At 39.6% G+C, this 15,906-nt stretch overlaps 1 protein-coding gene across 2 annotated transcripts in view; it reads left to right on the forward strand.

Moving 5' to 3' along the window:
• Positions 1-15,906, forward strand: part of ASXL2 (ASXL transcriptional regulator 2) — a 162,133-nt gene that overhangs the window by 42,248 nt on the left and 103,979 nt on the right. The window contains exons 2-3 of one of the 2 annotated variants that reach the window (XM_033176342.1): positions 609-691; positions 1,453-1,455. In XM_033176342.1, the coding sequence (XP_033032233.1) occupies positions 609-691; positions 1,453-1,455 (86 nt within the window). The remainder of the gene's footprint in view (positions 1-608; positions 692-1,452; positions 1,456-15,906) is intronic. The other variant, XM_033176343.1, reaches the window with a different exon arrangement.

A 15,906-nucleotide genomic window follows, 5' to 3' on the forward strand; every position in this document is an offset into this window, starting at 1 on the left:
GACTAGTGGTACTCCTAGTTATGCTTTCCTCCCTAGGCCACCTGCTACCATTTTTGGAGTCCTCAAAGAGCTGCTTCATGCATTCTGTCCAGGTTTTTAGTTGCATTCAGTGGGAGAGACAGAATGGACTAATGCCAACTCTGTCTTTACCAGAACCAGAACACAGATATTATTTTAATTTTATTATAATCATATTGTTTACTTGTTTTGGTTAAGAATTTATTGTGCTCCTGTGATTTACTAGGCTTTGCTATACATTTACCAGGAAATGGATAATCTTAATGTGCTTGCAGTAAGTCACAGGTAGTGAAGGGATGTGGGGATGGAGGTAGAAAGTAAACAGTTGCATATTATTAGTAGTGAATAATTGGGTTGTTAATTTTAGCTTTTTTGGTCAATTTCTGCTTCAGGAGTTGACTTACTATTTATGACTGAGGGAAAGAAGATCTGATATATATTGTTAATTATTCATTTATTCTGAAATATAAGGGATGAAAAGTCTCTGGCTATGTATGCTCTGGATATAATTATTAAGACATAAGAAATATATATAGAATTATAAGAACTTGAGATAAGAAATAATTTATTATTATATGCTTGTTTTTCAGGTCTTAGAAAAATACCCCAATACACCCATGAGTCATAAAGAAATTCTTCAAGTTATCCAGAGAGAAGGACTAAAAGAAATCAGGTGAGTTATTTAAATATTATTAGTAATAATTATAATACTTGATCAGACTATTTGGTAATATATAATAGTGTACTTTAGTCCTGAAGATTAATTATTTAATAATAAATGCTTTGTTCTGATTTATTCAGCTGTCAGATCTTTGGAATTTTTTAAGTTATTACATAGTTTTAAAACCAAAAGTAAGTTAAATTCTTAGAGGGTAGCTATCTTTAAGCCCATGCACTGTAATTTTTAGGAAGACCTGGAGCCATCTTCAAGACTTCATCTGTCACTTCAGGCTTTTTGATTTAATAAACTTGGTCATTAGTGATAAAAATTACTCTCATATAGGGAGAATCCTAGAGGTAGACAGATGGTCCCAGAAGAAATAATGCTGGCTCAAAAGGATAAAATGAAAAAGAACTGTAAAGCAGTGTATATGTCAAATAATAGTCTTATCATGTTCAAATATAATAGACTTGGGTCATTAATACAGGATCGAAGATAACACAGTCTTTAATTTCCAAGAATCTTATTATATTATAGTAACAGGCCAGGCATGGTGGCTCATGCTTGTGATCGCAACTCTTTGGGAGGCTGAGGTGGGAGGATTGCTCGAGGCCAGGAGTTTGAAACCAGCCTGGCCAACGTAGTGAAACCTCATCTCTACAAAAAATTGTATGAACTAGATGTGGTGGTGTGCTCCTATAGTCCTAGCTATTTGGGAGGCTGAGGTGGGAGGATTGCTTGAGTCCAGGAGTTTGAGGCTGCAGAGTGCTAAGAAGGTGCTACTGTACCCCAGCCTTGGTGACAGAGCAAGATGCTGTCTTGTAAAAAAAAAAAAAAAATTACAATAATACTTAATAGTCTTTTTTTTTTTTTTTTTTTTGAGACAGAGTCTGATTCTGTCTCCCAGGCTAGAGTGCAGTGGCATGATCTCGGCTCACTGCAACTCTGCCTCCCAGGTTCAAGCAATTCTCCTGCCTCAGCCTCCTGAGTAGCTGGGATTACAGGCACGCACCACCATGCCTGACTAATTTTTGTACTTTTAGTAGAGACAGGGTTTCACCATTTTGCCCAGGCTCCTCTCGGACTCCTGAGCTCAGACAGTCCGCCTGCTTCATCCTCCCAAAGTGCTAGGATTACAGGTGTGAGCCACCATGCCTGGCCAATAGTCAGTGTTCTTAAGACTCTCTATCATCAAGAAATGTTAAAATTATATTAGGTATGCTCTGTATATTAAGACAGAAATTTGGGAGTCTATGTTAGATTTTCATTAAGTTAGGAAAAGTTTGCAGTGCTTTCAAACTACTGCTGGTTTTCAACTATGAGTGGCATTGTGTAACACTCTTAGAGAAAGAGTTTAGAATTTTGGGGGGCTATTTTTGATTGTCACAGTGATTGGGGTAGGGGAACACAATGGCATTTAGCGGGCAGGTAACAGGAATGCTAAATGTCTTGCGTTGTGCTGGACATTGCTTCACGTTGAATAGTTTTTCATCTCAGGTGCCAATTGCGTTCCCATTGAGAAACAGTAAACTATGCCCAAATATTTGTAAATGGACATTGTATTTCTTTTTTTTTTTTTTGAGGCGGAGTCTCGCTCTGTCGCCCGGACTAGAGTACAGTGGCCGGATCTCAGCTCACTGCAAGCTCCGCCTCCCGGGTTCACGCCATTCTCCTGCCTCAGCCTCCCGAGTAGCTGGGACTACAGGCGCCCGCCACCTCGCCCGGCTAGTTTTTGTATTTTTAGTAGAGACGGGGTTTCACCGTGTTAGCCAGGATGGTCTCGATCTCCTGACCTCGTGATCCGCCCGTCTCGGCCTCCCAAAGTGCTGAGTAGCCATTGCATGTTCTAAATTTTATTTCTCATTTTTTCTTTCTTTCTTTCTTTTTTTTTTAAGAGATGGAGTCTCGTTATGTTGCCCAGCCTCGAGTACAGTGGCTGTCACAGCCATGATCATGGCGTACTGCAGCCTTCAACTCCTGGCCTTAAGTGATTCTCCCATCTCTGCCTCCTGAAGCTGGGACTATGGGCACTTGTTTTCTTCTCTTTGACATGAAATTCTGGTTGAGGTTTTTTTTATTGGTTCTCCCTTTCTAAAGCAGTTTGAATTCTTTTTTGATTTATAGTCAGACTTCAGTAGGCTGAAATAAATTAGGTTTGCTTCATTGACATGAAAAAGTAAAATATAAATTAGTCTGCCTTACTTTATATAACACATCCCTGAAAAATTGAATGTAAACATTTTAAAATTAAAACATTAAAATGCATTTGAAGGCCAGGTGCAGTGAGTCACGCCTGTAATCCCAGCACTTTGGGAGGCTGAGGTGGGCGGATCACCTGAGGTTGGAAGTTTGAGACCAGCCTGGCCAACATGGTAAAACCCCGTCTCTATCTTTTTTTTTTGAGATGGAGTCTCACTGTGTCACCCAGGCTGGGGTGCAGTGGCGCGATCTCGGCTCACTGCAGGCTCCACCTCCCATGTTCACGCCATTCTCCTGCTTCAGCCTCTCGAGTAGCTGGGACTACAGGCACCCGCCACTACGTCTGGCTAATTTTTTTGTATTTTCATTAGAGACGTGGTTTCACAGAGTTAGCCAGGATGGTCTCAATCTCCTGACCTCATGATCTGCCCGCCTTGGCCTCCCAAAGTGCTGGGATTACAGGCGTGAGCCACCGTGCCCTGCCAAAACCCCATCTCTATTAAAAAAAAAAAATAGCCAGGCATGGTGACACGTGTGTGTAATCCCGGTTACTTGGATGGCTGATGCAGGAGAATAGCTGGAACCCAGGAGGTGGAGGTTGCAGTGAGCTGAGATTGCACCAGTGCAACCCAGCCTGGGCAACAGAGCGAGTCTCTGTCTCAAAAAAAAAAAAAAACAAAAAACTATATATATATATATATTTATATACTTTATATAACATAGCCCTGAAAAATGGAGTGTAAACATTTTAAAATTAAACATTTTAATTAAAATTAATTAAAAATGCATTTGAAGGCCGGGTGCAGTGGCTCATGCCTGTAATCCCAGCACTTTGGGAGGCCGAGATGGGTGGATCACCTGAGGTCGGGAGTTTGAGACCAGCCTGGCCAACATGGTAAAACCCTGTCTCTATTTTTTTTTTTTTTTTTTGAGACAGAGTCTCGCTGTGTCGAGTCTTGTGTGTAATATATATATACACACACACACACATATACACACATATGCACATATATGCACATATATACACATATATACATATATGCACATGCACATATATACATATATATACAGTCTTGTGTGTGTATATATATGTATACACATTTGAAGAATTAACTTTTAAAAGTACCTTTTGTGGGTGGGTGCAGTGGCTCATGCCTGTAATCCCAGCACTTTGGGAGGCCGAGGCAGGCAGATCACTTGAGGCCAGGAGGTCTTAATGTCAGTATCATCCAGCTCTAACATAGTAAGGCTCTGGGACTTTAAACTTACCATGATCATTTCCAGGGAGCAAGCAGGAATAGTAAATAAAGATTAGTAAAAACAAACAAACAAACCGCAGGAAAAAATGGAAGAGTTTTTTTAAAAAGGTAGTAAAGTATGTGAATCATCGGATAGCTTCTGGTTCACATAGTGACAGTTGAAAGTAGCTTTTCCTGGTTAAACTGTGTTGTGGTAATGCAGTTACAGGACAACAAAGCAGTACATGCTGACCACCCTTAGCTGGGAATGTGCTTTCACTCAGCTGTTGGACAGTTAAGTCTTCTAGGTCTCCATTTGTATACCTCTTTTTCAGAGAGAATTTTGGCTTTCTGGTCTTGATCATACCTTCCTATTTTAGTTGGTTGTAGTGTTCTGTGTTCTTTTCTTTTCTTTTTTTCTTTTTTTTTTTTTGAGACAGAGTTTCACTCTTGTCGCCCAGGCTGGAGTGCAGTGGCGTGATCTCGGCTCATTGCACTTTCTCCCAGGTTCAAGTGATTCTCCTCCCTCAGCCTCCCGAGTAACTGGGACTACAGGCCCGTGCCACCATGCTTGGCTAATTTTATATTTTTAGTAGAGACAGGGTTTCACCATGTTGACCAGGCCGATCTCGAACTCCTGAACTCAAATGATCTGCCTTCCTCAGCCTCCCAAAGTGGAAGGATTATAGGCATGAGCCACCGTGCCCGTCATGTTCTGTGTTCTTCATAGCATTAAGGTTTGAAATTATATATGTTTGTGGTTATAAAAAAAATCATACAATTTCTCTGTACCTTACATTTTTAAGGTAGCTCCAGAGGCAGTGACATTATCTTTCCCCACCCCTCAGCATATGGTGCATAACAAGTATTTAAAACCTACTTGTTAATGCATATATGAGGTATTATTGGTTGGAAGATCATATTAGTATTTAGTTATAGATTATTCTCTTGCTGCAGTGATGTGTCAAATGGTAGTCTTTTTTTCTGAGACAGGGTCTCGCTCTGTTACCCAGGCCTGAGTGCAGTGGTGCAATCTTACCTCACTGCAGCCTCATCCTTTTGGGATCAAGAAGTCCCACAACCTCAGCCTCCTGAGTAGCTGGGACAAGAGGTGCATGTGCCACCATGCCCAGCTAATTTTTGTATTTTTTGTAGAGGCAAGGGTTTCGCCATGTTGCCCAGGCTCGTCTTGAACTCTTGGACTCAGGTGATCCTCCTGCCTTGGCCTCCCAAAGTGCTGGGATTCCAGGCATGAGTTACCATGCTCGGCCGGTAGTCTTATACTCTTAAAAGTTTTTTAGAAAGATTACAGAATGAAACACGTATTATGCTTCTCAAAAGTGTGTGACTGCTTACTGTTTTATTTTCATTCCTCGGACCTCAGTACATGACTTTGAGCTCTTCTCCCTTTATATTTTTCCTTTGGCTCCCATATTTTGAAGAATTTTGCCTAGGTTATTCAATACCATTTTTGTTTGATTTTAAAATTTATTAAATTTTATTTTTTATTAAAAACAAATATTTATGAACAGATTAATGAATAAACAAAATAAGGTATATGCATAAATGGAGTATTATTTAGTCTTAAGAAGACATAAAATTCTGATACATGCTGCAGTATGGATGAACCTTGAAAACATTATGCTAAGTAAAGTAAGCCAGACCCAAAAAGACAAATGTATGACTCCAGTTACATGAGATACCTAAAATAGGTAAGTTCATAGAGAGAAAGTAGGATAGAGGTTACCATAGACCAGAGTAGTGGGGAATAGTGAGTTACTGTTAAATGAGTACAGAATTTCTGTTAGAGATGTTGAAAACGTTCTGAAGATGGATGATGGTAACAGCTGCACAGCATTGTGAATGTACTTAATGCCACTGATTAAAAATGGTTAAAATGGTAACTTTTATGTTATGTGGGTTTTACCGCAACCAACCAATAAGATATTTGAAAAGAAGTGGGCCGGGCGCAGTGGCTTATGCCTGTAATCCCAGCACTTTGGGAGGCCGAAATGGGCAGATCACCTGAGGTTGGGAGTTCGAGACTAGGCTGACCAACAAGGAGAAACCCCATCTCCACTAAAAATACAAAATTAGCTCGGTGTGGTGGCACATGCTTGTAATCCCAGCTACTCAGGAGGCTGAGACAGGAGAACTGCTTGAACCCGGGAGGCAGAGGTTGCAGTGAGCTGAGACTGTGCCATTGTACTCCAGCCTGGGCAACAAGAGTGAAATTCCATCTCAAAAGAAAAAAACAAAAACAAAAACGAAGTGGTTGGCTCCTAGCTGTGAAAGATTCAAGTACTAGCCCCTTTAAGAAGTTGGGTGGTAAGTAAGATTGGAAATCATTTATCCAAAGTATGGAATTCTGGAAATTAATTAGAAACATGAATTCCTTTTTTTTTTTTTTTTTTTACAAAAGCAGTACAATGTTTAAATTAAATGCCTGTTTATAACTATAAAGCATAGCAGCATTTTAGAAAATACAGGAAGAAAAAGGCCCTTAAATTTTTCCCCTCACCATGATCTGTGACTTTTTATATTCCATTATGTTGTTTTTATGCATTAAAGCACTAATTTTATTTGTTTATTTATTTTTGAGACGGAGTCTCGCTCTGTCGCCCAGGCTGGAGTGCAGTGGCGCGATCTCGGCTCACTGCAAGCTCCACCTCCCGGGTTCCCGCCATTCTCCCGCCTCAGCCTCCGAGTAGCTGGGACTACAGGCGCCCGCCACCTCGCCCGGCTAGTTTTTTGTATTTTTAGTAGAGACGGGGTTTCACCGTGTTAGCCAGGAGGGTCTCGATCTCCTGACCTCGTGATCCACCCGCCTCGGCCTCCCAAAGTGCTGGGATTACAGGCTTGAGCCACCGCGCCCGGCCTTAAAGCACTAATTTTAAAGATAGTTTAGGCTGGGCATGGTGGCTCATGCCTGTAACTGCAACACTTTGGGAAGCTGAGACGGGAGGATCACTTGAGGCCTGGGGTTTGAGACCAGCCTGAACAAGATAGCGAGACCTTGTCTTTATTAAAAAAGAAAAGAAAACATGGCAGTGCAGGCCTATAGTCCCATGAATATATGTCCTATGAATATATGAGGTATTATTAGTATCTCATATATTAATAATAATCACTTCAGGAAGTGTCAAGACGTGATTCAAACTTCAGCCTCCCAAATATGCTGGGAGGCTGAGGCAGGAGGATCACTTGAGCCCAAAAGTCAAGGCTGCAGTGAGCCATGGTTGGGCCACTGCACTCCAACCCTGGGCAACAAAGCAAGACCCTACCTCTTAAAAAAAAAAAAAAAAAAAGATAGAATTTCCCATAGGAGTAATAGGGAAGAAAAAAGTTTTGATGTTTCAGGTGAAATGGGAGGACATGACTTAGGCCAGGAGAGGTCAAGAACTGTTTCTGTTATGCTTAATAGTCAGAGTTGATAGCAAAGGCATTGTGGAGTTCTTTAAATTAGCTTAGTTCTTTTTGTAACAGTTAAAACAAGAAGACGTGAAAAGTTATTGATACTATAGATAAATGCTGTAGCTGTGATATCTGGTCATTTGTAAATAGAGAAAAGTTAATTCCCATACTGTTTACCAATAAACAGTTTTTTCATAAAATCAAAAATAGTAAAAAGAATTTTGTTGAGATGTCTAACCTCCTTGTTCAATTTTCTGTGGCTGAAATATAACCTAATTTGTTTGTTACATAAATGCCAATGATAATGTGGCAGTTGTTTCCTAGGGTTGAGCTCTTCAGCACAGAATTGCTTGTTCCAAATTTGAAGTACTGTTAGAACTTTTAAAACAATTTTGTAAGCTGTTACTCATTTGTTTTTCTGTAGACAGTTTGCTTTTTAAAAATCTATATTATTCATTGGGTAGAGATTTTGTTTACTGGGTTTGTTTGTTTAAAGAGCCCCTATTCTCATTATTATAGCGCATGTGTTGATTCTGGATTATACTGTGCATTGTATGAATCTAAATATTGAAGGAATGGTTAGGTATTTTGTTTCCTTCCTGAGACACTAGAAATAAAACCAAAGATTCAGAGAGATGTGTCCATTTTTGTGTACATTTTGACGATATACTTCAGTTACTAAGGGAAAGAATTCAGAATTTTATTTTACCTTGAATGAAAGTAAAATGGTTGTCATTAGCCATCAGTATATAAAATAGCCTTTTTAAAAAAGTGCTTTCCTTTTTGTCTGATGATGCTGATTTTACAGTTTGCAGAGAAACAAAGAGCACCTGGTGCTCCAGTTTGTTTTTAAGTTTCTCCTGACTTGAGCCCATGTTTCTTCTTGTCATTACAAACTATGCCATTTTTCAGGAAGTGTCAGAGGTGATTCAAACTCCAGCCTCCCAAATATGCTCACATGGCTACTCCCACATGGCTTCATGGAACTGTTTCTGGGATTTTGGGCATTGATAAGTTAAGAGTTTATTTAAATGTTCTGTGTAAGTCTCTGAGCTATACAGTTCTATAGTTCTTAGGGTCTGATCAGAAGACCAGAAAGTACACAGTAATTTGAACAGGAAAGTTATTAACTGGAAGTTGTTAACAGATTAACCAGGGATTAACTATTGAAAGGTAAAGAGAAAGCAGGGCTCTAGCTCAGCGGATGACAAAGTTCATTGGTGCTGTAGCCTGAGGTGGCCGCAGGAAACTGCCTACTAGGTACTAGAAGAGCTTTGCTGAAAAGTACCCTGCTGGGGAACCTGTCCCACCTTTTGGGGAATAAATATTAGCTACTACATATTTATGTAATAGGTAAAAATATACAGGTACAGCTAAACACATGAGTGAATGTAATTTCTTTCGTTTCCTTTCTTTCTTTTTGAGACAGTCTCAGTGTCACCCAGACTGGAGTACAATAGCACTATCATGGCTCACCGCAGCCTTGACTTCCTAAGTAGCTGGGACCACAGGCGTGCACCATCATGCTTGGCTAATTTTTTTTTTTTTTTTGTAGAGACGGGGTTTTGCCACGTTGCCCAGGCTGGTCTTGAACTCCTGAACTCAAGTGGTCCCCCTGCTTCGGCCTCCCAAAGTGCTGAGTTTACAGGCATGAGCCACTGCACCTGGCCGCCTCTTGATTTTGTTTTGTTTTGTTTTTAAATCACGGCTCACTGCAGCCTCAACCTCCCAGCCTCAAGTGATTCTCCCACCTCCGGCTTCCGAGTAGCTGGGACTGCGGGCACACACCACTATGCCTGGCTAATTTTTAAAATTTTTTATAGAGACATGGTCTCTATGTTGCCCAGGCTAGTCTCAAACTCCTGGGCTTACGGGATCCTCCCACCTTAGCCTCCCAAACTGCTGGGATTACAGATGTGAGCCACAGTACCTGGTTTGAAGACACTTTTTTGAATTATAAATTTTTACTTTTGGAGAATTCTAAAAACAAAAGTATACATCCTCCATCATAAACTGTAAATAGTCTTTATACCCTGGGCTGTTCTGAAATAAATTGCAGTAATTTTATTGCAAGAATATGTCAGTATATATCAAACAGATAAGAACTTGAGACTGGTTGTGTGCAATTTAGGTATTCTGGCTTACAAAAAATAGAACAATTAAATCTACACATTAAGCCTACACACTGTTGACAGAATACATACCCTGAATATTCTTTGAAACCATGCCTGTTAATTCTTTACTGTTACTACTCATTACTATTCCTACGCTTACGCTAGATATACAGTAGGTTTTCCCCCTCCCTCAGCTGTGGCTGCCATTAGTGTTTACAGATGTGCTTTTATAGCATTAAGTGTCGGACTTAATGCCTTCCTTCTGAAGTAGCTATTGCCTTTAGTGCTTCCCACCCCCTCCCCCTTTGGAGTTTCCTTAACCTGCTTTGCTCATCTTTTTTTGTTGTTGTTGTTGAGACGGAGTCTCGCTCTGTCACCCAGGCTAGAGTGCAGTGGCCAGATCTCAGCTCACTGCAAGCTCCGCCTCCCGGGTTTACGCCATTCTCCTGCCTCAGCCTCCCAAGTAGCTGGGACTACAGGCGCCTGCCACCTCGCCTGGCTAGTTTTTTGTATTTTTTTAGTAGAGACGGGGTTTCACTGTGTTAGCCACGATGGTCTGGATCTCCTGACCTCGTGATCCGCCCGTCTCGGCCTCCCAAAGTGCTGGGATTACAGGCTTGAGCCACCGCGTCTGGCCTGCTCATCTTATTAACTGTATTATCTTGACTCTTACATCAGCTAATAAAGAAATAGAGTTTTTAGGAAAGAAGAGAAAAATAGTAAAGTATTCAGTTCTTGAGACCCTATTCTCTGACTAGTTTTTCTTGTCTTTCCATTCATGAATAGAAGAGGGGAAATAGGAAGATTATTTGTTCATGAATTTATCGTCCACAAATTTGGCATTTTCTGAATTAGACCATTCATGAGTGATCTCAAGGGTTCATGATATATAATTAGTAATTTTGGCGAATTTGAATCTTTCACACTATAACATTAATATAGGTGAGTAAGTTATATAGCTAATGAATGAGTGTGGCCAACTGCCTAGATTGTAAAGAACTCTGGGAACTACCCAGCAAAGGTTATGCTCAATAAACATTTTAGAGATTGAGATTTTTACCTCTTTGTCTGGGGGAGTCCTAATGACATCTGATTAGTACCAATTTGTTTATGAAGAAAATAATCTCTTTCATACTGTATTGAAGGTTATATGTTTTAGCTTACATTATATTTAAAACCAATCAGAGCACCTATTTTTTCCCATATCTCTCCCATGCAAAAGTATATAGCAAGGGAAATAAAGTCAATATTCTCTACTACTTTTCAGCAGAAATCCTTACCCCTGCAGAGTAGATCATCTGATTATTTGCTAAGCTGAATTGCCTTGAAGTGATTTCATTAGAAACAGCTTAGTTTTAGAATGAAGAACATTTTTTATTGTATTGATACTATATCTAAGGTTGGATGATACCTTTGTGGTTAAGCCGGCATCTTCCTCCTCCTCTTCTTTTTAAACATTTAAAAAATATTTTTTGTAGAGATGAGGACTCACTATGTTGCTCAGGCTCATCTTGAACTCTTGGGCTCAAGCAGTCCTCCTGCTTTGGCCTTGGCATGAGCTACTGTGCCCAGCCATCTTCCCTATCTGTTAGTTGCAATCTGCTTTCAAGCCCACAAACCTGATAGGGATGTCAAGAAGGATTAGTAATGAAAAAAATGACAACAAAATGTTTGGGTATTGACAGAAAAGAGTATTCTTATCTATTGTAATTCAGATCCATAAGAGCTCCATTATGGATCACAGGGAAGCTAATAAACCTTAAGCTGATGGCTTTGTGATGGCTCCTTGAAATTGAAATGCATGGGAAGAATATTAAAGAATGGGTAGTGTTCATTGTATCAACATTTAATTCGAAACTGCCCTAAGTTTTACTCTGTTACACAATCAAATTACTGCAACTGTTTTCTGAAGTAGTTTAGACTGTTTAGCTAAATTTGTATATCTGTAGACATATTTTGATAATATTTTTTGCTAACTTGTAAATTTTAATGAAGAAGTTAATGAGGGGGTTGCTAATTTGGGGAATTGTGGATATTGCTGGGAAGGGAAGGGACAGTTTAATTTTTGGTTTTATTGTTGCTTTGTAAGAAAAATTAAAAGCTTTTTTTTTTCCCTTCTTTCATTTTCCTGCACTGCATTCCAACTCCAGAAGGTAAGAAGTATTACTTTATTCTAAAGAAGTATTATGCAATTATAAAGCACACTCTTATAAATTTAATTTAACTTACCTTTGAATGCTTGAGTTTTACTTTATAAAATTAAATAATTAGTCCAGAAACTAAGTAATATTGATATTATTATGTTAATGTTTATTCATTAAGTGTGCTTTTTTGGTTCTTGCAGTTTGTATTTATTGTTTGATCATAAGTTTAGAAATCCAATCTACATTAAGGTTTATTAAAATCAACATTTGACTTATAAAAGCGTTGGGATGCCAAGTATTAGGCAGATTAATAATGAAAATATTTAGTAGACTGGAAACATGTATATTAACATTTGCTTTATGGCTGTAAGATTCAAAATGTATGTTTATGTTCTTAATTTAGATAAAATATTGGTAAATCGGCTGGGCACGGTGGTTCACGCCTGTAATCCCAGCACTTTGGGAGGCTGAGGTGGGTGGATCACTTGAGGTCAGGAGTTCTAGACTAGCCTGACCAATATGGTGAAACCCCATCTCTACTAAAAATACAAAAATTAGCCGGATGTGGTGGCGGGCACCTATAATCCCAGCTACTCGGGAGGCTGAGACAGGAGAATTGCTTGAACCCGCGAGGCGGAGGTTGCAGTGAGCCAAGATCATGCCACTGCACTCCAGCCTGGACAACACAGCAAGACTCCGTCTAAAAAAAATTGGTAAATCCTTTAGGGGCATGATACTTAAAAACAGGGCAGAATGGGTTAAAAATCTTAATCTGGATCCTTTACTGAATTGGATTTTTGTGTGTGGGCGTGGCCTTTTAGATTCACCCCCACTGTAGCAGTTACCGTGTTACATGCCTGTGAGACCTGAGGGCAACAGTCATGTCCATGTATTTTAATGTGACTTGGACATGGCATGCTTGAGTTATAATTAGAGCTTAATTAGTCTTTTTAACTCTAGTTATATTTGTAGTCCATTAAGTTCATTTGTAAGAACCTATTTATTGTAAGCAAGAGTTTGTGGATGAAAGCTTAATTAAGGTCTTACAAAGTTAAAATTATAATTAAAAAATTAAAAAACTAGATAAATTTTGTTTTGTGTTATTTTTGTTTGAAGGGAGCGTATATTTGATTGGTTCTTATTTATTTATTTATTTATTTGGAGGCAAAGTCTCACTCTGTCACCCAAGCTGGAGTGGAGCAGCATGGTCTTGGCTCACTGCAACCTCTGCCTCGCAGGTTCAAGTGATTCTTCTGCCTCAGCCTCCCTTATAGCTGGAATTACAGGCGCCTGCCACTACCCCCGGCTAATTTTTGTATTTTTAGTAGAAACGGGGTTTTACCATGTTGGCCAGGCTGATCTTGACCTCCTGACCTCAAGTGATCTGCCCGCCTTGGCCTCCCAAAGTGCTGGGGTTACAAGCGTGAGCCATCGCGCCTGGTCATTGATTGGGTTCTTTAAGTGCAAGTGATAGGAACCAAATGTGAATAACTTAAGCAAAATGACATTTATTTGAAGAATATGGGGGCAGAGGCAAGACTCAGACTCAAAAGCAAGAAACAGGCTCTGAAATTAGGAGAAGGAAGGCAACTTCTTCTAATGCATAGTCTCATCAAGACACTCCAGTTGGGCTAAATTAGTCATTGTCTACTCTGCTCAAGGTTAAACTTCAAGGAAGAGTGAACTTGGTTGGCCTAGTGCCCAGGGATGGTGAGATATCTTAATGGACAGTCTTACTGAGACTGTTTCCAGTAGGGTAGGGCATAGTTCCCCAAAGTAAAATTAAGCATTCTTTTTTTTTTTTTGAGACAGAGTCTTGCTCTGTTGCCCAGGGTGGAGTGCGGTAGTGCAATCTCTACTCACTGCAACCTCTGCCACCTGAGTTCAAGCAGTTTTCCTGCCTCAGCCACCTGAGTAACAGATTACAGGCACACACCACCACGCCCAGCTACTTTTTTGTATTTGTAGTAGAGATGGGGTTTCACTATGTTGGTCAGGCCAGTCTCAAACTCCTGGCCTCAAGTGATCCACCCACCTCAACCTTCCAAAGTGCTGGGATTACAGATGTGAGCCACCATGCCCAGCCAAAATTGAGCATTCTTTACAGAAGAAGAGGGAATGGATATTGGCCAGGAAGAAGCAACAGCTGTCCATTGCTCCCTATAGAAAATTAAAGTACAACAGAAAAATGTAAGCCATAAGCAGTTGTAGGAAGTAACCTTTTATGCAGATTCTCCTAATGGTAACATTGTGCAAAACCATAGTGCAGTGTCACAGCCAGAATACTGTGTCTGATATAATCCACCTGGTTTTACTGGTACCCAGGTGTGTGTATGTGTATGGGGTGCTATGTGGTTTTATCATGTGTATAGATTCATGTACCTACCACCACAATCAAGATACAGAATACTTTCAACGAATATCCTTTGTGTTCCTCTTTTAAAACCACATGTACTTCCCTAGTACCTCTTCTTGCCCCCCTTATTCTAGTTTGTCATACATTTCTATAATTTTGTCATTTCAAGTGTTTAATGGAATCATAGAGTGTGTAACCATCTGGGATTGGCTCCCCCGCAACCCTCATTCGTTGTATGTCTCTGGGGAGTCCTCCAAGTTATTGTGTTCATAGTTCATTCTTTTTTATTGCCGAGTAGTATTCTTTGACATGGACGTACGACAGTTTCTAACTATCCATTGCATATCTGAATTGTTTCCAGGCTTTGGCTATTAAAAATAAAACTTATATGAACATCTGTGTAAATGTTTTTATATGGGCATGCATTTTCCATTCTCTGGGTTAAATGTACAGAAAGTGCTGTTGCTGGGTTGTGTGGTAAGTGCATGGTTAATTTTTTTTTTTTTTTTTTTTTTTGAGACGGAGTCTCACTCTGTGGCCCAGGCTGGAGTGCAGTGGCCGGATCTCAGCTCACTGCAAGCTCCGCCTCCCGGGTTTACGCCATTCTGCCTCAGCCTCCCGAGTAGCTGGGACTACAGGCGCCCGCCACCTTGCCCGGCTAGTTTTTTGTATTTTTTTAGTAGAGACGGGGTTTCACCATGTGAGCCAGGATGGTCTCCATCTCCTGACCTCGTGATCCGCCCGTCTCGGCCTCCCAAAGTGCTGGGATTACAGGCTTGAGCCACCACGCCTGGCCGTGCATGTTTAATTTTAAAGACACCTTGAAACTAAATGAATTTCTTGTAAACTGCATATAGTTTAGATTTTTTTTTTTTTTTTGGTCCATGCTGCCAATCCTTGACTTTTAATTTGTGTGTTTACACCATTTATATTTAAAGTAATTATTGATAGGTGAGTTTGTCTGCCATTTTTGTTTTGTTTTGTTTTCTGTTTGTTTCCTCTATTTCTCATTCCTCTGTTTCTCTTTTCTTGACTTCCTCATGGATCATATTTTAGGATTCTGTCTTGATTTATATTTATAGTATTGTATTTCTTTCTTTACATAGTTTTCTAAACTGTTTCAACTGGGTATTACAATATATACATGTGATTTATCACAGTCTGCTGATATCATTTTACCACTGTAAGTGAAGTGTGGAAACCGTACTTCCATTTAGATTCTTGAGTATGAGATGGTATTAAAATTTGTGTTCAGTCATCAAATGTGATTTATAAAATTTATGAGAAGCATAGTCTATGGTATATACCTATTCCTGCTCTTTCTGTTTTTTCTTCCTGGTGCTACAGGATTGCTTCTTTTATCATTTCCATTCCATTCAATGACTTCCTTTAGTCGTTCTTTAAGAATAGTTCTACTCCTCTTAGTCAACTACTTCTTTTAGTTTTACTTAGTCTGAAGCTGGTTCGTCAGACACAGAATTCACAATTGACAGTTCTTTTCATTCAGCACTAGTGAAATGTCATGCCATTTCCTTCTGGCCTATGTGGGTTTAGTTGACAAATCTATTGTCATTTAAATTGGTGTTTCCCTGTAGTAATGTATTGTTTTTCTCTGACTGCTTTCAGGACTTTTTCTTTGGATTTAGTTTTCAGGAGTTTAATTATGATGTATCTTGGTGGACTTATTTAGATTTATCCTATTTAGATTCGCTGAGTTTCTTGAATCTGTTCATTTATTTCTTCATTTTTCTTTATTACTTTT

Source organism: Trachypithecus francoisi, unplaced genomic scaffold (assembly GCF_009764315.1).
Source record: "Trachypithecus francoisi isolate TF-2019V2 unplaced genomic scaffold, Tfra_2.0 Lachesis_group17, whole genome shotgun sequence".
NCBI lineage: Eukaryota > Metazoa > Chordata > Mammalia > Primates > Cercopithecidae > Trachypithecus > Trachypithecus francoisi.